The sequence below is a fragment of the Rhinoderma darwinii genome, chromosome 4 (genome assembly GCF_050947455.1).
Source record: "Rhinoderma darwinii isolate aRhiDar2 chromosome 4, aRhiDar2.hap1, whole genome shotgun sequence".
NCBI classification, from domain to species: Eukaryota; Metazoa; Chordata; class Amphibia; order Anura; family Rhinodermatidae; genus Rhinoderma; species Rhinoderma darwinii.
This window is the reverse complement of record NC_134690.1, coordinates 257069506-257095092: the sequence shown is the minus strand read 5'-3', so window position 1 is coordinate 257095092 and position 25587 is coordinate 257069506. Positions and strand designations below refer to the sequence as shown.

The 25587-nt window shown below is 40.8% G+C and overlaps 1 protein-coding gene across 2 annotated transcripts in view; it reads right to left on the bottom strand.

Moving 5' to 3' along the window:
• Positions 1-2298: 2298 nt before the first annotated feature.
• The window catches only part of MAN1A1 (mannosidase alpha class 1A member 1), a 206297-nt gene continuing 183008 nt past the window's right edge, over positions 2299-25587 (bottom strand). Inside the window, exons 9-12 of one of the 2 annotated variants that reach the window (XM_075862404.1) lie at positions 18465-18684; positions 16889-17061; positions 5078-5193; positions 2299-3568 (exon numbers count right to left, since the gene is read on the bottom strand). In XM_075862404.1, the coding sequence (XP_075718519.1) occupies positions 3442-3568; positions 5078-5193; positions 16889-17061; positions 18465-18684 (636 nt within the window). In that variant the 3' untranslated portion in view covers positions 2299-3441. Of the gene's footprint in view, positions 3569-5077; positions 5194-7255; positions 8286-16888; positions 17062-18464; positions 18685-25587 lie in introns of those variants that run through there. The other variant, XM_075862405.1, reaches the window with a different exon arrangement.

Here is a 25587-nt window from a genome sequence, read left to right as displayed (position 1 = left end):
GGAAGAAAGCAGCCATGTTTTTTTAATCCTGGAAACCCCTTTTAATAAGTTATGTGTACTACTGCAGACCGTAGTGTGAGGGCTCCTTCTTCAGGTTATTGTCTTACGGCCAGATACAGGATATGAGGAGGGGGAAATGGCTGATCTCCTGGGACACAGAGAATATTTCTTTATATATTTCTCAGTTTTACTTGCAATTTGAGACAAAATAGGATTAAAAGGAGAAAAGTCATTTGGAAGAGAGCTATTGCACATTAAATATCCCATCTATTTCTCTCAAACAATGCCTCTAGTTCCACCTGTAGGTGACTACCCTCTAAGTCAATGTCCGACCATTTATATAGCCTTGAAACATGACTCGCGATAATAACCAAAGCAGAATCACCCATCTGTAGTCCGTTCACGGTTTCATAATTAAAGGCTCTTTAATAGGTCTGGCATCGACTTTATCTATAATCCCACCTATAATTGACTACTGAGTGTTTTTTGCTATTTAAGGAGGCAAGCTATTTTTCATAGTTTTTTCCCCCAAGGGCACATTACCCTTAAGATTTCCTACCAGCTGGATTGTCGCATCAGTATCTTCCATGGGATACTTTACACATTTGGATGAATTTCTAGGTTTAGTGTTCCATTATAAAAAAAACAAAACAAAAAAAACTAAAACATTTATATGAGACTAAGGCAGCGGAGACCATATATCTGGTATTTGGACACAAGCAGTGTTTGATCATGTTTTTTTTCTCCTACTAGCTTTTTTTTTTTTTTTTTTTAACCATTTAGAGAGAATCAAACAAAATCAAGAAAAAAAACTACAAACATGCAGATCTGTTGAAAATTCGGATTAAATCAAAAAGTATATGTCTCACCCTGGAAATGGGTAGCACATTTTGAATATGAAGCTCCAATGTAGCTAGATAAGGTCAGGTACACAGACTTAGGTGAGAAGCATCGGAGAGTTGTGAGGATAAAGCGTACTAAGTGGCTTATTGGGGTACACAGTGGCTGCCTAGAAGTGACATGCAAGATGCCTCATATGTTAAAGGGCCTGCAGAAAATGAGGAAAACATGGCTGCTTTCTTCCAGAAGCAGTGCCACACCTGTCTATGAGTAGCGTCGGATAGCTTCATTGTGTGTGGTATTGCAGTTCAGCCCCAGGCTAATGTTTTTAAAAGGAAGCAGCCATGTGGAAAGCAGATCACTGGGCTTCTGCATCAGGTGGGGAGTCCTACATATGGATTGACATCCATCTCTGTACGCACAATCATTTAGTCACTCCACCCATTAGACTCAAATTAGAAGTTATACTGAACTTTTCTTAAACAATATATCTGCTCAGCTCCTGCTACTCTATAACATGTTGCCTGCAGATAGGACCACGTTTAACGTAATCGGTTCCCTTTAAGGTAGTTAAAATAGCATGGGCAGAAATGTAGATCTATGCTATTGTAAGCCACTTGCGTAGTCCTTTAACACCAGGGCATCTTTTTTCAGCCAGTGGTACTGAGCCTTTCTAACAGTGCCATTCATTAGTGAAGAGCTGCTCTCCTCCAGAAGTGCTGCCTTGCATCCTTTTCCGAGGACTGTGAATGCGGCTTACATATAGATGTCACATCACACCGTCACTTTAAAGGGGTTATGTGGGGACTGAAAAATATTAGCAGTGTACTCACTGCAGTATGTGAGTACACTCGCTAATAAACATTCCGGTCCCCCGTTGTGCCGATTATGAGATTTTAATAGATTTTTATAATGCTGGTGGGGGACCGCAAGTCTAGCTGCACAGTCTTCCTTCATGACGATACGACTCTTCGTCATGTGACTGGCCCCGCTGTAGCAGTTGTGAGAGCATTAAAATGGAATTGAAACAATAGATTTTCTCCCATTGTGGACTCAGATGCAGCAGGAAGAAGATGACAACACTGAACAACTTACGCCTTTGTGATATCCCTTGTCATCTGCCAGTCCTGTATGGAGAATGAGTCTCCTGCCATTCCACACCAGAAATGAGAACCATCAGCACCCAGTGGTTGAGATTTTTTTTTTCCAGTAGAAGCGGGCAGAGGTCGGCTTAACAGCAGACATTTTTGACAGTGTGTTTTTTTTTTTTTTTAAGCATGACACCTGCAGTGTCACATATTATATATATATATATATATATATATATATATATATATATATATATATATATTAGCTTTTTCTATTAAAACATTAATAGCAGGCTGACTACTCTGCTTATCCTCATGAAGTAGGGAATATATGCTTTCTCTAATACAACCGCAGCATCTGCCAGCCCAATGACTGAAAGGCCTTTTATTGTATGAAGCAGATCAATATCACTTACTCTGACTCAATGACACCTACAAAAGTTCAATGAGATGAATTTCCTGAAAAACTTAATAGAAGCAACTAGACCGCTACAGTTTGGGAATTAACATCAAAGAATTTGGTTTCAGCAAAGAAGACACATTCTGCTGGGGGGGTCACTCAAGTTGAAGGTCCACGAAATATAGTTATGAAATTCTCCAAAACACCTAACAAAACCTTCCAAGTGAATAGAGAAAAAATTATTTGCGTAAACCTGGTTTACAAATGTTATTATGCTCTGAAAATATATCACATTAAATATTCTACTATAAAGGACAAGCGACATATTGCCCTAGGAAAATAATCTGAACATTTTATTTTGCCACACCTGGATTGTCTATAGATCAGATATTTATAGATAGATATATATAGATAAATCTAGTCTTATAATCAAAATACAGCTTCATTGAACAGATTAGATGGCTATTAATTTAACACCGATTAAACAAAAAAAAATTTAAAAAAAATGGGCTACTGCCCAAAAAAATAAAATTGTCTTGTCTGCATGGAACAGTCATTTTTTAAGTATTTTTCTTAGAAATGAAATAGTGAAAACCCGCATAAGAGGAGGATGTCACAGTTACACAATGTCTTCCATGAGCTTTAGACAAATCAGATTCACATATAACTGGAAAGGAAAAAAAGTCGTTCTTTATACTAATCATTATGGCTTTTTGCAACATGGCAAAATATTACAGCTTAAAGCAGACAATCTCCTCATAGAGGAGGAAGGATCTTTGCAGTCAAATGAAAGGAAAGAGGAGTTCGTAACAAAAAGTGCAGACTGTTCTATTCTATATGGCGACGGACGGTTGTCTAACTGTAAAGGGAATGTCCAAGAAGAAAGGTGCTTTAAATTCAGTCATTGGTTAGATCACTAAGGAATGGCTCTAGAATCACCCAAGTAAACATGACTGACTGCAAAATGTTGGTTCACAACTTCAAGAAAAAATAAAAAAAAATTGTTAATAGACATGAGGAAGGGTACTCTGTCCTGGATCTAAGAAAATAAAGAGATAGGACTGTTGCAGGAATGCAGTGAATTTCCGGTATAAAGAGAAATTTGTGTCACTCTTATTTCTCTATGCTTTCTATCGTTCTGTCAGCTTTTTGGATAGTGGGGAGTGGATGTGCCTCAGTATTGAAAATCCAATGTTCTAATGGAAGAAGGTCATCATCGGAAAATAATAGGTAGAGATACCTGAAATGGAAAAGAAAGTTGTAAATGTTAGTGAAGTCTCTTCACTTTTACATATTTGCAGGAGATGAATGTGAAGGAGTTTCCAATGACTGTACCAATTTATATATAAAACAAAAGATCCTGCATGGAATGACCTTATGGCAAAATTGCATAAATACACGCATTGCCACCTGAAAATTCTGTGTGTACATTTCTATAGATTATTTTTTTGTGTTCATGCTGCAAATGGCTATTGAGCAGTAGGAATGAAGAGGCAGCATACGTAGTGCCGACAACGGCAAGGACCAACCCTCTTGTAAGCAGCATGGATACTTACAGCCACTGGTATAGACGGAGGTGTAGGCAGTATGTACGCTGCCGCTACTTCTTCACACTCTACCTGTGTAGCTGCTATCACTACCAAAATCTGAATGTACTGTATATTACAAGGCATGGCACAGCATATACGCACACAGTTATACTGGTTTAGATTAGTGTGGAGCCCCTTTAATTTTTATTAGCAATCTTCAGATATTATTAGATTCTAGATTGTATTCACCTGTCAGCTAATTTTTGATAATGACCGTAAATGTATCATTGTGGACAATATTTGCATACTAACTATGGTTGACATTAATGTGGCCGTTCATAGAAGTAAATAGAGAGAGCCACACACATGTGCGGTCACCTCTTTATCCTCTGCTTTGATATGGCAACCACCTCAACAAGGTGGGACATTCTCCAGATAGGTGCAGTTCCCAGAGGTGGCACCGCACCCATCAGACATTTGCATATTCTGTGGATACACTATAAACACCTGAGATGGGAATAGACCTCTAACCAGTCAGTGCATTAATAAATTTGGACTGCCCAGAAATTCTATTCCCCAAAGCCTCTGAGTATTCCACTGACAGAGAGGTTGTCACAATGTTCTGACTAAGGAACTCTTCTAGCAGAATGCAGGCTGCCATAAAAAGTACCTGTATTCCGCTGACAGCTCAGCCTAGCAGTATCTTCTGAATCCATCTTACTTGTAAAGTGATCACAATTAAGACCTAGTATTGCTTTTAATGCGGTACTTATAAACATTTTATGCCATCACTTTAGCAGAAACATAAGGCTGTAGCAATAAACAGGAAACTACTAGCATTTGGAGCAGTTATAAACTGTAAGAACATAATCCCATCATAACTATAGCTCATATCATTTCCTGTAGATAAACTATTGAGAACAACATTTTAAGGCTAGGGTTATACCATCATAGAATGAATACATCCAAGATTACACACAGAAAAATTAGCTATTTGAAAGTATGGAAAAATAAAATGAAACCGGGTTGACCTCCAATTAATGTTATTGCAAATAACTTGTGCCGTCGCCACACTCTGTAGTCAATTGCTTCACATTATTCAACCCTTTGCTGCTTTAGTGTAATGAAACATTATGAGAATGTCAAGAGTGTTAATGGTCTGTTCTCATCTGCGCTGCTGCTTAACATTAATTGCTCTCTTGATCACTGTCCGTACTTACTTGAGTGTCTCCGCAAGGTAAAAACTTTGCTGCACATCATCGTGACCGGGATGGGTAGCGTAAACATCCTTGATGCCAGAATAGCCTCCTTCCACTCTGCAGTACTTTTCCAATGCCTGACAAGCACAAGAATACAATCACGCTGCTGCACATGAATCTACGGTCAATGTTTCGATTAGCCTGCAAAATCCAATTACCTTGCACATTTCTGCCAATTGAAAGCACCTTGTCGCAAAGAATATGGGCATGGTTTCAATTTACAAAGACAGATAAGAGAGAGAAGAAGATGTATGGGGCTTCAGTTTGGGCAGCCAGTCCATCAACATTGCCAGATTTCAGTGACACTTTGGATTTACAGCTGTACATATTAGAGCATTAGTATAATAAGATTCAATGAGACGCATACACGTTCCTATTAAAAACCTAATTTTAAAATACTGAATCTCAATTTATACACATGCCCATTCCTGAATATTTGACTGATTTATATTATGTACATTTGCTACGTACATTGTAAAATTGGAGTAATATTTTAATGAGCTTTTTGTGCAGGACAAAATAGCGGTCATCTAAAAAGGTAAAAAATAATGTTCTGTAATGAGATAACATTTTGAAATTATTTATTACCTTTCTGATAGCACTTTAATGGCACTCATGGTAGCACTTAGAGCAGGTGTCTCAAACAGGTGGCCTGCGGGCCGCATGACCCCCTGAGGTGGTCACCTGTGGGGCACCATAGCTCCTTCGGGAGAGGAGCGAGCAGTCCGAAGGAGGAGTTTGCTGGCGCTCCTTCATGACGTCATGAAGGAGCGCAGTCCTTTGGTGGTAGGTAAGCAATGGCCACACAGCCCCCTGTAGATAGTGCAACGCCCCTTGTAGATATCACCCCACCCCCCTGTAGATAGCAAAACATTCCGCCTGGGCCATACTTCCCAGCCGTCCCAGATACATACCCCGACCGCTTGGGACAGCGGCACACAGCCCGGAATCTGGGACTGTCCCGCTGTCAACTGTAATGGTGTCCTGAGGATGCAAATACAGTTGAACCCAAGGCTGAAGCAAGGAACGGTCAGCTCCCTGCTTCAGCATTAGTTCAGGGAAGAGGGAGCGCCTTCACTCGCCAAGGACTCCTCGGGCACAGCACTATTTTAAACGCTGAGCCCGGGGAAGCCCTTGATGTCCCTGTCCATATATGGACAGTGACATCCGTGGCTACTCCTTGAGCGGAATCCCCATTGCCGACACTCTAGCTAGGGATTCCACTCCTAGAGGGAGAGTCGCAATGGCGCTTTCTACAGGGCGGCACTGTGCCACTCTCTACAGGGCAGTGGCACTATCTAAGGAGGGCACTGTGGCATTCTCTACAGGGGGCACTGTGGCATTCTCTACAGGGGGCACTGTGGCACTATCTAAGAAGGGGCTGCTCAATCTTGACATACTTATGTCTCCCAAACACTGCCAACTGAGCCGCTAGAGTGCATTTATCGACACAAACTGGATTGTTAAAATAAGTACATGGGGTAAAGTCGCGGTATTATCATAGTAATGTAGTATTATAGCAATGTAGTAGTATTATTATAGTAATGTAGCAGTATTGTTATAGTAATGTAGTAGTATTATAGTAATGTGGTATTGTTATAGTAATGTTGTATTGTTATAGTAGTTCAAATAACTAATTGCTTAACAATAATTTTGTCTTTTTGTATCAAATTTGAAAGTAATGCGGCCCGTTAACTTCAAATTTTTTCTATGTGCGGCCCATTTAGCCGGCCGAGTTTGAGACCCCAGACTTACAGCATGATCTGCTACTATATCATTCTCAGCTTACAATACACATCAGAGGATATTTTCCATTGACAAGTCTGTAAATATTTATATAATAATGTCACTCTGATGTCAGATCAGAGTTGAGTGACATTCATTACATTACTTCTGCAGGAAGAGATGAGCAGAAATGGTTTGTCACAGATCCTTTTTTTAGAACAGTCTCCTGTGCCAACAGTTTTTCAAGTCATGTCGAGCCATAAAGAGTTAATCCTCATACTTTTAACCATATTATTGAACATATTCAACTTGCATAAAAAAAAAAATCAGTGGTGCATTTCTTTAACATCTCATTTTGGTTCTTTTTTTAATACCTTTTTGATATTTTCTTGGGGGGGGGGGGGGTTGTTTAAAAATGTGAATGCCTTAAAATATGCGCCATGTATTTTGCATGAAAAAACACTAAGAATATCAAACAAGTGTATTTTGGTAGCGTTTTAATGTCTCCTATTGACTTCAAATTACATAAAAGAAGGCGTTTTTACACTGAATAGAAGTGCCATTAGTGCATACCTATTTTATTCCCATTTAAGTCAATTGGAAGTTTTAAATGTGAAGTTTATTGTGGATTTTGGTGCATTTAGCGCATCAGAAAAATTCCGGGGGAACATGGCCTAAGAGTTCAGCTAAGCTTTTTGCAACATATGTTATACTGAGCTAGATGACGGTTTCCAGTTTGAATTAGCAGAAATGTGAATGCAGCTGTCTGAACCATATTACAAGCTGCAACTCTGGATCAGTAAAAGAAGAACTGTAAGACTATGTATTTACAAAGCTCCTCAACTTTCTTATATTTATCTGTATGATATATAATCTACATGACATAGCTAAAAGGCGGGCATACCCTTTAAGGGTTGTGCAGCACCTCACATTAGTCTGATCTGACCAGGGCCGCCATCAGGGCAGTACAGGTGATACTCCCGTGAGGATCCCCAAGTCTGTTAAAAGTTACTATAGTAACTGGAGCCTCTGGAGAAGAAGCAGAACCAAAATCCAGCGCTTGAGGTAAGTAAAAGGAACAACTGTTCTCATTTTATTAGTAGTATAACAAGTTAAATTTGAAAGGGTAGTTGGTAACGTAGCAGAGTACAGAGATGGGTGGAGGGTGAAAGATCAAAAAAGTTGCCTTGGTTAATTTTGCCTACGCGTTTCTGACACGTCTTGTGTCCTTACTCATGGCATGCAATAAACGGTGAGCTGGAGGTTCTCCTCCCCCCTCTTAACTGGAGCCTCTGTAAGAAACTACACGGGCCCTTTTACTATAGTAACAGTATACTTATCCTCCTCATTCCCGGCACAGAAGAGGTCCCGATGTCTGACGTTACGACGCAGTGCGCTGCTCACAATGTAGCGATACTGGATGGCGTGAAGACCTCTACTGCGCCTGTAGCCGACGAAGAGGAGGGTAAGTTTTCCATCACTGTTTGCTGGGGCCGTGTATCTAAGCCTACCTTGTGGTAGGCTTAGATACAGGGTACAACAGACAATATCACACATGGGCCTTGTATCTAAGCCCACCACATGCGTTACTAATGTGTTTTTTACAGGTTCGGTTGTTGGACTACGTCGGATTTGAGGACTACTTCAACTGATTTTTTTAATTTTCAATAAAATGGTTAACGATGGTTGTGTAGGGTTTTTATTTCAATAAAATATTTTTTCTATGTCTGTATTTTTTTGAAACTTTATAACTACTGCCTTAGTAATGGCCACTGGCTAACTGACAGCATCCATTACTAAGCCGGGGCTTAGTGTTAGACGGTGCAGAGGCCAACACTAACCCCCATTATTACACCAGTAGGCACCGCAAACAGGGGTACCGGGAAGACTCGCGTGCTATCCAGTATCCGATCATCTGTAGAGATGGTTGGGTACTGGGGCAGCCGCAGACTGGTGGTATTAGATTGGAAAAGGCTAGAAACCTTGGCCCTTCACACCCTGGTAATGCTTGCCGCTGCTGCTATGTTGTATCTGGCTGGTTATAAAAATAAAATAAAAGGAGGACCCCACAGAATTAAAAAAACAAAAACAAATTAATATATAAATAATTGGAAAAAACCTATGTTGGGGTGCCCACCATTCTTCATAACCAGCCAGATACAACATGGCAACATCAGGCTATTATTACCAGGGTGGGAAGGGCCAAGGTTTCTGGCCTTTTCCAATCTAATAATACCAGTCTGCGGCCGCCCCAGTGCCTGACCATCACTACGGATGGTTGGGTACTGGATCGTACCCAGCTCTTCCCGGTACCCCAGGTGGTGGTGGGTACCGGGGTAATGATGGGGGTTAGTGCTAGCCTTTTCACCGGCTAACATTAAGCTCCACCTTAGTAATGGACGCTGTCAATCAGCCAGTGGCCATTGCTAAGGCGGTAGTAATAAAGTTTATAAAAATTACAAAGACATAGAATTTTTTTTATTGACATAAAAAACAACACAACCCTAGTTAACCATTTTATCAGTAGAATCAGACGTCGCCCAAGAACAGAATATTTAAAAAAAAACAAAACAATAAGTAACACGTGGTAGGCATGTGGCATTCCCAGCAGCAACCTGCCACTAACGGCATCCCGCGATCATGATCACCGGGGCCAATAGAGGCAACGGCGCAGCCACTGGCTCTATTCTATACACAGTGCTCATTGAGTGCTGTGTACAAGTGATCAGAGAAGATAGAAGTGAAAGCTGCTTCTATCTTCTCCACAGGGCCCCTGGCAGTCACTGACTGCCGGGGACACTACATCGCTTGGGCAGCCAGCCAAAACCTGTGGCGTAAATACACTACTGCGCAGGTTTTAAGGACCCCGTCCGCCGGATGTTTATATACATCCGGCAATCGGGAACCGGTTAATACCTTATGTCAGATGAAGCGGAAGTGAGAGGAGCTGCACAACCCCATTTAAGAACTGTCTTTCCTTGAATTTTGTATTTTTAAAAGGGCAGATAGGATTTGAAATGTAAACACACACCATAACTTTACTTGCTATTCTGTCTGGTTTCTCTCTACTCAATAGAGCCATGGTCTACATGTCTTGTACTAGTAGGGGCGAACAAGCCTAAAATAGCTATATTCAAGTTGGAATAAATGGCATAGGTGCTATTCACCAGTGGTTTTGGATGCACAGCTAGCCATAATGAAAAGTTAGTTTTCTGTATAAATTCCTCATGGTTTTCAAGATCTCTGCTTGCACTCATATAGAACAAACCTTCGCTGTTTACTTCCAGGGGATTTAAATCTGTCTTAGTCATGTGATGGACACACAGGTGTACAGCTCGTTACATTACAGATAACAAAGCTCTGTTTTGTAATTGCCAGAGTACCTGTGTGATCATCACATGACCAGGACCAATTTTTATCCACTAGAAACAATGAATGTTTATACTGAATGACTGCAAGCAGAGGTCTTGAAAACTAAGAGGAATTGATACAGAAAGTATACTAGAAATTTGTATAACTTTATTTTACGACGACTTAATTATTTTTTTTAAGAAACTACAATATATCACTTTAGTCCCTGAATCCCATTGCAAGTTATGACATGTCAATACCTTCAGTTTTATAAAGCCACTGCTGTATTTTGCCATTTGCCAAGAGAAATATTAATTGAAGACAAAAGTATGAAGAAGCTCAATCTTCCTTTGTGTAAAACCAGACATGATCTTAGTATTGAACGTTAACAGTAAGCGTCTAATGCCGCCAGTTATGAGCTATTGAAGAAATATTGCAGTAAGTACTACTACTAAGTAAGGGCAAACGGTTTCCTCAGAGAAAAAAAAAATCCATGGATAAATCAATTTAGTGTCTGGAAAATTAATAATTGTAAGGTTCTTGGAAGGATCAGAGCTGGCAGAAATCCTTGCAAACAATAATCAGTTAAATGAATAGAAACAATTCATCCAGCAGGAAGCTTTTTATGTGTGCGACTTTCAATCAGCATGAAATATTAACTAGGCCGAGGAAGGCTCCCGATTTGTTGACTTTTCAATTAGAAATTACATTAAATAAATCTAATTGAAATGTTACAGGGAATTGATTTCATAGCAATAAAGTTGTGTTCAAAAGGTCTTGTCATTTGGCGGATATAACGTGCATTCAGAGAGTGAGGTCTTTCTATTTTCACATCACAAAAAAACAGGGATGATGGGAATGGCAAAGTACTGATGATAAAGAGGTGATTTTCAGCAGTCGATACTTCCACGGGCAAGAGCCGGCCACATCTGTAACCTAGGATTAACATGCATCCAGCGACTGCAGGCAGGGTGTACGTCATCCATATCTATTACACAGCCCTGATCGGATCATCATTTTACATTAAAACGGTGTTACCAGGGTTAAGCTGAATCACCCCCACACTCCTACTGTATGGCTGGTTTACAGACAAAACATTTCACTAGTCTGTGCCGTGTATTGTGTTGCTGTGATAGTATATGTATTTACACAGCATGAAGCACTCTTAGGCTATGTTCACACGGGGTCTTTTGCCGAGTTTTTTGACGCGGAAACCGCGTCGCAAAACTCGGCAGAAACGGCCCGAGAACGCCTCCCATTGATTTCAATGGGAGGCGTCGGCGTCTTTTTCCCGCGAGCAGTAAAACTGCCTCGCGGGAAAAAGAAGCGACATGCCCTATCTTCGGGCGCTTCCGCCTCCGACCTCCCATTGACTTCAATGGGAGGCAGGAGAAAGCGTATATCTCGCTGTTTTATGCCCGCGGCGCTCAATGGCCGCGGGCGAAAAACGGCGCGATAATTGCCGCGAAAATCGGCGTGCAGGGAGAGGAATATCTGCCTCAAAGTTCCAAACGGAATTTTGAGGCAGATATTCCTCCCCCAAAATACTCCGTGTGAACATAGCCTTAGGCCCCATGCACACAAACGTATTTCTTTCCTCCGGTAAATACTTGCGTAAATACGGGTCCTTTGTCACATGTATTCGACCCGTATTTACGGACCCATGCCCGTAAATACGGGTTTGCTGTCACCAGTATTCCACCCGTACTTACGGACCCGTTTTCTCTGCACTAATCGGCAGCCCCTTCTCTCTATCAGTGCTGGAAAGAGAAAAGGGGCAGCCCTTTCCGCAGCGATTGAAAGTAAAAGAAGTTCATACGTACCGTTGTCTTGTTGACGCGTCCGTCTTGACATCCAGTCCAACCTCCCTAGATGACGCGGCGTCCATGTGACCACTGCAGCCTGTGATTGGCTGCAGCGGTCACATGGGCTGTAACGTCATCCCAGGAGGCCGGACTGGAGGAAGAAGCGGGTAAGTTAACTTTTAATACTATTAACTCCAGCTGTGGTCACTGTCCCGGGTGCTGAAAGAGTTACTGCCGATCAGTTAACTCTTTCAGCACCGTGGACAGTGACTATCCCCTGATGTCACCTAGAAACGCTCCCGTAATTACGGGTGCACACACGTAGCCACCCGTAATTACGGGAGCCCCATAGACTTCTATGGGCCTGCCCCTGCCGTTATTACGGCCTGAAATAGGACATGTTCCATATTTTTCAACGGCACGGGCACCTTCCCGTAAGCAAACGGGAAGGTACCCATGGTCAATAGAAAAGTCTATGGGCCCGTAATTACGGCTCGTAATTACGAGCGTTTTTCCGTTCGTGTGCATGAGGCCTTAGGGCTGGGCAATTCATTGAAAAATAATCTAAATTCAGTGCAATTAATCAATGTCATCTTGCGAATTTCGGTTTTTCCAATTATTTTCTCCTGGTTTAAACTGTATCTGCATCTTCAGGACGCTGATACAGTTGAATCCAATGGTAGAACAGGGGACCGTAAGGTCCCTACTCTAGCATTCACTACATATCGCACCTGTCTGCGCCAAGCTGCACAGACTAGGGGAGCAGAGGGATCTCCTCCACTCATCATTGGAACGAGGTTAGGGGAGTATGCATATTATTATTTTTATCAGGCACTATTGGGGGCAGCTGTGGGGGCATTATACAGCGTGGGAGCAGCTATGGGGCAGTTATGGGAGCATTATACTGTGTGAGGGTAGCTATAGGTGCATTATACTGTGTGGAAGTCAGTTATGGGGGCATTATACTATGTAGAGGCAACTAAGTGGGCATTATACTATGTGGAGGGCAGTTATTGGGGGAATTGTACAGTGTGGAGGACAGTAATGGGGGCTTATACGGTGTGGAGGACAGTTATGGGGGGCATTATACTGTGTCGTGGCAGCTATGGGGTCATTATACTGTGTGGAGGCAGTTGTATGGGTATTATAATGCTATCTTTAAAGGTGTTGTCCAAGAATTGCAAAATTAACACCTATCCACAGCCCCATTGCTGGGACCCTGCACCCCTGAAGTGAGGAGGAGCTTGACTAGAGCAGCGGTCGAGCATGCACCCACCGATTGTTTAAATGTCTATGGGACTATTGGAAACAGCCAAGCCCATGTTTAACCGCTGCTCCATTCAATGTCCTTCTCACTGCGGTCGAGCAGCGAGGACAAAAGAGAGGGTTCGGAACCCCCGTTCGTGATCGGTGGAGGTCTTAGCGGTGGGGCGCTTAGCGATCACGCAATTATCACCTATCCTCTGGATAGGTAAGAATTATTGATTCTGGGAATACTCCTTTAAGGGGCAACATCCACTTCAAAATAGCCAATTGAGAATTTCCTATTATTCTGACTGATTCTGCTGGCTAAGGGGTTATTTGTACTGCAATAACTAATTGCTAAAGTAGCAAAATAATCACTAGGCGTTTAAAGGGTCTTTCTGGTTTATGTAAAGAAAGTTTACAAAGCTATGTTCACACCTGCATTGTGTAATTCCGTTGTTCTGCTCCATCAGAGGAGCAGAACAAGGGAATAACGGCAGCAATGGTTCTGTTGCACAACGGGCACCACCAGCGGATAACTGAACCTGTTGACTTTAATGGGTTCCATCGGCTTTCCACGGGGGTGTTCATGGTTTTACTGGAGACAATAGCACAGCATGCTGCACTATTGTCTCCGGTAATCTCAGCCAGATCCAAATGCAGATGTGAATGAGGCCTTAATTGTACACGGAAAGGAGTTGAAACTGGAGAGAATTGAAACACTACATTCGAATGTCGCAAGATCTCTGCTTGATGTCAGGGGATGCAATGTTCTTGTTTACATCCGAGGCTGCCAACATGTCCTGATCATTGTTCAACTGACACAGGCAGGTGAATGGCTAGTGAGACTTATCAGATCTCCTTCTCTTGTAACAAGCTGTATATACGTGTCAATTACATATGGCCAGCATGGATTTTCATCCTCTAGATGTTAAAAAAGAGTATTTTTATTTAGTGACCGTAAGCTGAAATCTTGAAAATGGTGATGAATTGCAATTTTTTTTTGTTTTTGCCTTGCAGCATTTAGAGAGCCATAACTTGTTTTATTTTATTGATGCCGTTGTTTTAGGACAACCTTTTTTTTTTGCAGTAGGAGTTGTATTTTTCAATGGCACCATTTTGAGTTACATATAAGTTATTGATTAAGCTTGATTTATTTGGGGAAGGAATGGGAAAAACACAGCAATACCGCAATTGTTATTTTTTTTGCGCATTAAATTTACGTAGCTCAGCATGTGTCCTAATTAACGCGTTACCTTTATTCTGAGGGTCGGTACAACTACCTCGATATCAAATATGTATTTTTTTTATTTTATTTTTACAGCTTTTGTACAATAAGAACTTTTTTTTTTTTCATCCATGCCGCATTCCAAGCCATAACTTTAATTTTTCCGTCGATGTAGCCAGAAGTGGGCTTGTTTTTTTGCAGGAGTCGTCATTTTTTAATCAAACCATTTTAGGGTACATATAAATTATTGATTATTATTTTTGGGGGTAGGGGACTTAAAAAAAAAAAAGCAATCCCACTGTAGCAAGAAAACCTGAATAAAAAAATAAATACTACATGTCGTACACCATGCAGTTTTTTAAAAAACTGTTAACTTTATTATACGGGTCATCACAACTGCGGTGATAACATTTGTATTTTATTTTTATTCTGACATCACATCTTTGCCTCCCAAACCGCTTATGGCGCTATATAAGGAAGGATGATAGCTTTTCAAACATACATATGTTGCCCAAGTCAGCCCATCGAACCTTAAAGTGCTTTAATTCCTCCGGCCATCTAACGCAAATCCGCACTGAAGGGTCCTGCCATCCAGGAAGTGTCCTACATTCTAAACAGAAACCATGTAGAATGCAGGACACTTTCTGGATTGCAGGACTCCTCTGTGCTCATTTGCATATTGCGCCTGAAGCACTTTTTTATGAAACACGATGGGCCGACTTTGGCAACATAGAAATGCTTAAAAAACTATGATCCTTCCCTATACACCGGTATTAGCGCTTTGGGAGGCGAAAAAGTGATGACAGACTGACTTTAAAAATGTAATTAAAGTTTAATGAAGTTTATTAGTCTCAAATGGGAGACTTCTCAATGTGATCTGCTGATTACTTATATAAGGCTTTGGTATACTCCGTATACCAAAGCATTATTGCCTGTCAGTAATAAACCGACAGGCAATCTATTAGCTTATACATTAGGCCAGCCATGGCAGGCTGGTTAGTCTCCTTGTTCCATGGCAACCCATAGTCACCCTTTGATTGTGGGGCTCCAATGGGTTGACAAAGGGAGCCTCTTGACTCTGTCAAAACCTTGATTGCCTAGGTTAATATTGACTACGACATCTAAGGGGGTTATATGGCTGGGATGAGAGGTTTCTCCGATTCTACTTGTTATAGCGGGAGTCCGGTTGTCAATCACCGCCGGACTCAGACGTTGATCGCATGGGCACAGACGTACGTGTACGTCCCAGTCTGCCTTAACTGAAGGAATTAAATTATGTATATGTATGTCATTTTGCGGGATGGGGTTAAATTCTAAAAAAACAAAAACTATAAAGAAGAAATGAAATACAGATGCGTATGTTGAACAATGGTGGAGCTTTCCAAGATCAAAGTGTTCAATGTGAGCGGGGAACTGCAGTAATGTGTTTTAGGACATTAAAAGCATACAGCAGCAAAACCAACCACTGCCAGAGTTGGCAACAATTTAAAGCTAGGCTTCAGAAACCGGGTCACACTGGGAGTATGATGTGTAGGTTCAAGTCCTAAATATTGCAGTATGCTACTATTAAGAAACAACATAATGAATGGTGTGCATAGTCTAGGTAGCATAATTTAGTAAACGTCGGTTTTAATAAATAAACATCAATATAACCAATGAAATTAAATAAACATGTGCCATTTAGTGAATAAGGGCCTGTTCGCTTTCCGTTCCGGGGTTCCGTCGGAGGTTTCCGTCGGGTGAACCCCGCAACGGAAAGTGAAACCACAGCTTCCGTTTCGGTCACCATTGATATCAATGGTGACGGAAACATCGCTAATGGTTTCCATTCGTCACCATTCCGGCAGGTTTCCGGTTTTCCGACGGAATCAATAGCGGAGTCGACTGCGCTATTGATTCAGTCTGAAAACCGGAAACCTTCCAGAATGGTGACGATCGGAAACCATTAGCGACGTTTCCGTCACCATTGATATCAAATGGTGACTGAAACGGAAGCTGTATTTTCACTTTCCTTTGCGGGGTTCACCCGACGGAACCCCGGAATGGAAAGCGAACGGTGATGTGAACAGGCCCTAAGGCTCTGTTCGCATACTGCCCTATCTTGTCCGGAAAAGCAACGGACACTATGAATGAGATCCGACGGCTTTGGTTTTTAGTTGTTTGCTCCCGTGATGGAGCAGAACAAAGAAAAAACAGAACACAGCTATGAATGAAGCCTTTACGTGAAAACCTATGTAAACAAATAGGACAGTGGGATCCCAAACAATGATTCAATTGAATAAACTTACTACCATAAAATAAGGACAAAATACACCGATTCTTGACTGGTAAACGTTCCTTTTTTTCTTTATTATAGATCTGCATCTTGTAGTATTGGATTATATATGTTTTTCTGTTCTAATGATTAAACCTGCTTACCTGGACAGCTTCCCAGGCCCACTGTCTGTATTTTGGGTCATGTGTGAATCTCCACATGTACATGTAGGTTTCGATCACCTCAGGTCGTAGAATGTAGTATTTTTCATTTTGCCTTGTAGCAATTGCTTCTACACCTCCATCAAACCGGAATGCTTCGGGTCCCAGCTTCATTGCTAACCATCGCATAGGAAGTGAGAATTAAAAGAGAAAAGTAATCATGAATTCCAAGGAAGATTAAAGGTAATACAAAATTAAAACCAATTCAGAATCAGAATTGGCACCACATATACAACTGCCCTACTTTCTGCTGTGAAATACACCCTCTTCTACTTATTTGTACAATATGTGCATACAAGATTAGGGCTACACACAGACTTCTTGTAGCAATACTTCTTTTTCAGAGTGATCAAACATTAAGGCATACCTGCCAACGTTTGGCAAGTCAAGCCACCTGGCAAGCCTCTTTTGCAGGCCACATCCATTTCCAAGGCATTATATTTCATATTTTAAGCCTGACATACCATTCAACATTATAAATGTTCCCTGTATTTTCTTATTTATAATTATGGCACAAAAAAAAAAAAAGTCAGTCAGTTGCCTATATCAAACAATTAGAACAGAACTGTACTTTTTCAGGGCTGCGATAGGCGAAATCTAATTTTTGCTATGGACAACTGCTGCATTCTATTACAGACACTAGACCAGACCTTCTAAACAAATACAGACTCCCTAAATAAAGACCCCCATACCAGAACCCAGATCAGACTATCCCCTACACGGATCCTAAACCAAACTACTGTCCCCTATACAGACACCGGAGAAGATAACCTATACAGACCAGACTATCCTCTATATAGACCCCAGGCCAGAGTACAATCCACTCATACAGACCTCTGACCAGGCTATCCCCTGTACAGATCCAAGACCAGATGTACAGATACTGCATCAAGACCCACTAATATGTAGTTTGCAATCTGCTGCCATTGTCAGACTTTTTTCTCTTGTGGTCGTATACTTTCCAGTAATACATGCTCGATGTGTGGTATGTGCGTCCAGGACATCGAGCTGTACAGACATCAAAAGTTTTCCATGTCACTAAGTGACATGTCACTTATTGATGCAGATTTTGCATGAAAAAGCTGCATGCAGATTAGCCCCATTGAGTGGGAATAATCCACATGTAGATCCCGCCGCACAAAAAACTGCAAATCCGCTGCAGAAATCCGAAATAAGCTTTGGATTTGTGCCAAGGATCCACGGCTCAAAACAAAAAAAAACATTTCAGTGAAAAGGAGTACGTTAGCAAACCAAACAAAGCAAAATTCTCTGCACCATGCATTACTAATTTCCACCCTGCACCCCATGATTTCGATCCTGGATATGCTTTTGAGCCAGAGACACATTTGTAGCATTACATCCCACTCTTACGATGTGGCTCTCCATTCTGGCACATACAGGGTGGGGGTCCCTAAAAGGTCATATGGACTTTAATGGTTGCCGAGAGGATAATAGGGAGTCTGTAGTCCGAATTTTTTTTTTCACAACTTATACAGAATATCAAAATTATTAGACGTACTTGTTCGGTCATAGGATTCATGGCACGTCCTTGCAATCTCTGCAGCCAGTTCAATATGGTGCCCTGTTTTGTCACTTGGTGCTCCATCTGCTCCGAGGGCAAACATGCCACCGGCAAAACATGTTAAATGTCCCATTTTATGCTCCAGAAGACCTCCTTTCCATTCAGCGATATAGGTTAAGCCATTGCTTGATTTGCGGATTAAATGAGTCTCAATGGCCTTTAAAAAGAGAAACCAGAAATGAGTCAGATTTTTCTTTTAGGAGCTTAAAAATTATAAAAGCACAATAAAAAACCCCAAAAGAAAACAGTCGATTATGCTGAAAATGGTCAACTATTGGTAAGCTGCATATATAAAACATCCTCCATGTGCCTAAAAAAAAACAAACAAACACCCTACAGTAATGAACAATAGAGGTTTGTTCATAACAGCAGAAACTCCATTACTCCAAGTCAACAGTTAAGCATAAAGAAACAGCTTTTTTTTTCTGCCACTTACGGCTCACGCACACAACTTTATTTACGACAGAGCTGTATTATGGCACCCATACAAGTCTATGAAGCCCTACTGCATCCTCAGATGCCAAATACGAAAACCAAAATTAATTGTTGTACACTACACTGGATGCCATATTACGGAGGTAAAAATTCTATAGAATCAAACTTTTTATAATACAGTGCCTAAGACACCCTAGAATGGAGGCACAGGGACGCTGTGCGCCTCTGTACAGGCTACTTCTGCACACCCCACAAAATATTTTTTCCCAGTTTACCAGTACATTAAATGGTGCCATTAAAAAAAACTGCAAAGAACAACTGCAAACAAGCCCTCCTTCATATGGCTATGTCGACAGGATAATAAAAAGTTATGACTTTTGGAAGGCTGGGGGGGGGGGGGGGCATACAAGATGAAAAATGGCTGTGTTTAAAGGAACAGTCTGGGAGAAAGTAATACAGTGTGTAATGTAGGGCTGGACAATTAATAAAAAAAAAAACGAAACTGAAATTCAGCGCAGGCAACCGATGTCATCCTGTGCATTTTGTTTTTTTCAATTTAATTTTCCCGGTTTAAACTGCATCCTAAAGATGCAGATACAGTTGTTTCCAATGGCAGAGCAGGGTGCCGTAAGATGCCTGCTCTACCATTCACTAGGATCGCCTGATGCGAGACAGTGACGTCATTGTCTGAGACTGCGCCGAGCCGCACAGACCGGAGAACCAGAGGGATCTCCTCTACTCATCATTGGAACAGGGTTAGGTGAGTATGTATATTATTTTTATCAGCCACTATTGGGGCTGCTATGGGGGACTTTATACTGTGTGGAGGGCAGCTATAGGGGCATTATACTGTGTGGAGGGCAGCTGTAGGGGTATTATACTGCGTGGAGGGCAGCTGTAGGGGCATTATACTGCATGGAGGGCAGCTGTAGGGGCATTATACTGTGTGGAGGGCAGCTGTAGGGGCATTATACTGCATGGAGGGCAGCTATAGGGGCATTATGCTGCATGGAGGGCAGCTATAGGGGCATTATACTGCGTGGAGGGCAGCTATAGGGGCATTATACTGCGTGGAGGGCAGCTATAGGGGCATTATATACTGTGTGGAGCGCAGCTATAAGGGTATTATACTGCGTGTGGAGCATTATGGGGCAATATACTGTGTGGGGGCAATGTCAGGGATTATATTGTATACAGCAGGTGCGGGATAAATATTAATTCAATGGCGTGGCATGGCATGCAAATGGGGTGTGGCCTAAATAGTTCATTAAAATGAATAGAGGTTACATTTTCAATCAATCTTGATTTTGATTTAGGTCATAATTGCCCAGCCCGCGGGTTATGCCTAGTGCAGGGCACAAGGGGACAGAGAATAAAACAGGGACTCAACTAGCATCAAATAGAGAAACCCTGTTACTCAACCCTCCCCCACCCCCACCATAGACATTGTTTACCTGTAGGAGAGTGACAGTTATTGGTTTACCAGCATGAAGAATGATATTTGTAATAGGTTTTTAACCATTACCAAGAATAATGATACCCATATGTCATAAAACAAATACATGCAATTGATTTACGACTGAAAGCCATTACAGCCTAATGATAGCATGTTCTTCATCAGCTATACACACTCATTCCACTTATAACAAGATATTCATTGTGATAAATGTGCTGGTGCTACATCTGTACAGATTCCACTTAGAGAAGAAGCTGGAGTCTTTCCTCCGGAGTGATTTACCACATGGAACACAATTCATATAATCAGCGATAATTCCATTACGTCTATCAGGCGACAGAAGACTCCTAATATCTTCATTTTGCATTCATTTAAAAAGTAGTTGCCATATTCTACAAATGACTAAATTACTATTGCTTTTCTCAGATTTTTTGTTTTTTAATAATATACAGCGCTTTACTAATAAATCCATTGTTACACTAAAGCCCAATATTCAGGCACCAGTCCTGACAAATATAGCCATCAGAAAAACAATGCAATAAAATATTTATATTTTGCATATGAAAAAGTTCCAGATAATACACAAAAAACAGATCAGAGTTATCGTCTGCGTCCCTCCGGTATTGTGCCATGATTAATTGACACACGTAGACAAAGATTTAGGAGCATACTAATGGAGGGCTGTCATTCCCGAAAAACATAGTGCCAAGAATGAGGACTGCTTAATGAACGCACAGAGCGTGTGTGTGTGTGGAGAAGATACAGGCACATTACCCTGCAGAATAATGCGAGCAATTAATTGTGTGTGTGTCATCTCCTTCCTATCCAGCAATGAGGGAGCATACATAGAAAATGGATGGGCACCTACTCCACGACAAGACCGCCTGCCTGCATGGCGTTAAATCCATCACAAATCACTTGTTTATTCCGTGCACATGACCATTTTATTTTAATGATGCATTACTATGACTAAGCTCTAGCGGTTTCTGCTTATTGTTTTGTTTGTACTACTGAACTACCGAAGCATAAACAATATGAAAAATTACAGAGTGCTACACAAAACTGGAAGTCAAGTAAAGCTATCATTAGGGGTCCGCAGCATCTTGTTCAGGATCTCGGTAAAAACGGTAATCTTCTATGAAGACCTTTACACATACCAGCAGCAAAATAGACAGAAAATCATAGTTGAACACAAAGCACAACAGAAAAGAAAAATGCTATTTTGTCATGCTAATTGGTTCTAGTTTGGCAGGATAACTCAGGAAATATTGGCCTTTTATAGACGTCCTTCTTGGATGTTGATTAGTTAGAAATTGAAAAGAATCTGAGTGGCCAGGATTTAATGGGATTGTCTGTGTGAAAGGGACGGGTAGAGAACTCCGCCAAAAATTCAAGGAAATATGAATGGTACCTAAAGCAAAGTGAATGTATGACTATCACCGTTAATTTTCTGTATGAGTAGAAGTTTTCTGCAGAAGTTGGTTATAGTGAGACTCCATTTACACTTCCTGTATACTATTAGTACAGTATATATCCATTGTTGAGTGAGTCATCTAAAAAGGTGTAGGCGAAACCTTCCTAGAAGCAAGCACTATGGGGAGCTCTTCCATCTCTGCTTAAAGAGGACCTGTCACTAGGTCATATAAGTTGACCTGACCTAAATAGCAATGTCTCCCACATTCCAGCGCGTTTTTTTTTTTCTGGACCCCCCTGTTCCCCCTCTGTTGTGTTGTCTCCCTGTATGCTAATTTGCTGTAGATATCCAACAGGGTGGAGCTAGCTTCCCTGGCTTTGATGCTGACCAATTAGTGCAAAGAAGCTTTAGGGTAGTTCACGCCCTTTTGGCTAACTACAGTTAATTAGAATAGAGAAAGCCAACACAACAGTGAGTGCGCCATACTTTTGGCATGGGGGGGGGGGGGGGGAGGGGTCCAGGAAAAAAAGAAAAACCAGCACTGGAATCAGGGAGACAGCGCTATTCAAGTCAGTAAAACAGTTCAACTTATAGGAACTAGTGACAGCTCCAATTTAAGGGGGTTATCTAGAATTAGAAAAAAGAAGAATCTGCTTTTTGTTCCTGTAACAGCGCCAGGCCTGTCCATGGGCTGTGTATGATATTGAAGCTCATCTCCATTCAAGTTCAACACCATATTAAGACAAAAAACCAAACACCTTTGAAAATCATGGCTGGAAAAAAGCTTCACATACTTAATGGAGCTTGGATATAGTGACCACCACAATACATTTTCGTGAGTAATTGCCCAGAAACGTCATTGTATTGGATAATTGGAGGCAAGGTAAAGCCGCCATTCTATGTAAGCACTGTCATAAGAAAGGAACATAACTCACATGACCGATAACCTATGCAGGTTCCCTAGTGGCAGCTTAAAAGTCTAATAATGTTTGTTCTTCATGGAGAAACAGATCTACCTTGCTCAGCATCAGTGAAAATGAGTCCGGAAAGTTGTGGGGGAGAGATAAGTAGACGATCTTTATAAGCTCACAATAGATGTATAGCATTAATGAAAGCCTATAATGAAGCTTTCAAACACTCTGTAGACACAAAATGCCTTGTTTTACCTTTATTGCACTACAAGCATATTGGTTTATTGTTAAATCCATCAGTGTGAACATGGAAAATGGGACAATTTAGATAATTCTGGAAACAAGAATGTTTTATACAGTTCAAAACGGACACTAATCAGAAATGTCCCTGTATTCAATGTAGAATCAACCTAGATCCATGTAGAGCCCCTCAGGCCCTGCACAAGGCATAACAGTATCTGTGTTGCTTTAAAGAGGCTCTGTCACCTGATGATCAAACCCCCATCTCCTATTGCATGTGATCGGCGCTGCAATGTAGATAACAGTAACGTGTTTTTGTTTTTTTTTAAACGATCATTTTTGGACAAGTTATGAGCAATTTTATATTTATGCAAATGAGCCTTTCTAATGGACAACTGGACGTGTTTTCTCTTATTTCCAACTGGGCGTGTATTGTGTTTGTAACATCTGGGTGTGTTTACTTGTTTTACTAGCTGGGCGTTGTGAATAGAAGTGTATGATGCTGACGAATCAGCATCATTCACTTCTCATCGTTACCACCCAGCTTCTGGCAGTGCACAGAGTGATCTCGCGAGATCACGCTGTGACGTCACTTCCTCCCACAGGAACTTCATCGTGTCGGACGAGCGAGGGCACGCTGTGTGTCTGTGCACTGCCAGAAGCTGGGTGGTAACGATGAGAAGTGAATGATGCTGATTCGTCAGCATCATACACTTGTATTCACAACGCCCAGCTAGTAAAAGAAGTTACATACATTGTTGTATATATCGTTTACATATCTTTTCACATGACTATACGTGCATATGATGTGTGTACGTATATATTTATATATAATTATTTATCACTAGTTAGTATTTATCTATTTATTTTCTGTATATCACTTTGCACATATATCACTATGGTCAGCACATGTGGTTTTCATGTGTATGAATAGCACTTATATATGTATGTACATGTTATATATTTATATATATTTTTTTTTACAATGTATAGTATTAATTTTACACTGTCACACGCATATATACATATATATATATATATATATATATGTTTTATATATTTTCTATGCACATTATATTTATGTAATATGGTCTATTTCCACATTTAATTACTTTTATGACTGTGTACCATATATAAAAACCTTTATATAAAGTAATGTGTTCTATATTTTAATGTAATAGTTCTTAATATACATATGTATATATATATATATGTTTTTTTAATGTTCTGTGCTGAATGTCCAACCTTTTTATGTCTAAATAATCTTTTGGTTATGCATAATTATGGTAGGGGATATATGTATAAGTAGTGAATATGGAACTTCTATCAAATATTGTGGAGCTCTTCTTTATATATATGTCGTATTTGGTAGATTCATTGTAAACATACCTCAATCAAGTGCGCATGCGCTGGCGTCCCTAGCAACTCACTAAGAGTCGGCATCTTGATGTGCACGTGACAAGAGACGCTGCTGTGATATCATCACGCGGCGTACTCATCACGCATCACATGATGCTTGCCTATCGACAAACGCGGACATGACGCCAACAGTTGATTGAGGTAAATATTTGGTGCATTACTTTCATCTGGCCAATCGGTCTCAGATTGGCTTCTATGTAAGATAAATAGGAAGGATATACTTGTAGGTGCCACCCCCAGACGAAGGCGGAAGCCGAAACACGTTGGGGCCGGTCGCCATTCTCTAAGTCTCAGCCACATGGGTTAGTACTTTGTTATCCATTGCTTGTTGTTCTTGTTGCTTGGAAGATCTACATACAAATTGCATTTAGCACTTACATATGTATGAATATATCTTTGGATATAATACTCGTTATTGGTCCGTTGGTTACTTAATTTTCAGTATGTTATTAACATCCTTCCTACGTATCCTCAAGCATCAGAACACATTACTTGTAACTAGTGTGCCCTACTACATTCACACTATGCTATATGCATTTGTTTTGAGGTATACTCTAACAAGCTTATATTCACATGATTTCATTTGTTGAACATTTGACTCTTGTTTGGCGGCCATGCTTTTATTTGTGATTCATTTTTAGAAACACATGTGTAACCAGTATAATACTGTTGTGTAATAAAAACATTATATATATTTTTTGACTTATAGACTCCATGGTCCTTTTCTTGTTTGGTCTAATATATTTTGGGAGTACAGTCGCGTTACAAGGGAGGATGTATTTTGCTAGATGATGCAGTACGTATGCCCTGTGTATAGGATTTATCATACACTTCTATTCACAACGCCCAGCTAGTAAAACAAGTAAACACACCCAGATGTTACAAACACAATACACGCCCAGTTGGAAATAAGAGAAAACACGCCCAGTTGGAAATGAGAAAACACGCCCAGTTGTCCATTAGAAAGGCTCATTTGCATAAATATAAAATTGCTCATAACTTGGCCAAAAATAATAGTTTAAAAAAAAAAAAAGACGTTACTGTTATCTACATTGCAGCGCCGATCTGCTGCAATAGGAGATAGGGGTTTGAGAATCTGGTGACAGAGCCTCTTTAAGTTAACCCCATTTAGAAGGAAAGCGGATGGCTGGATAGGGGTCCCACTGGATGACGTGTGGCAAGTAC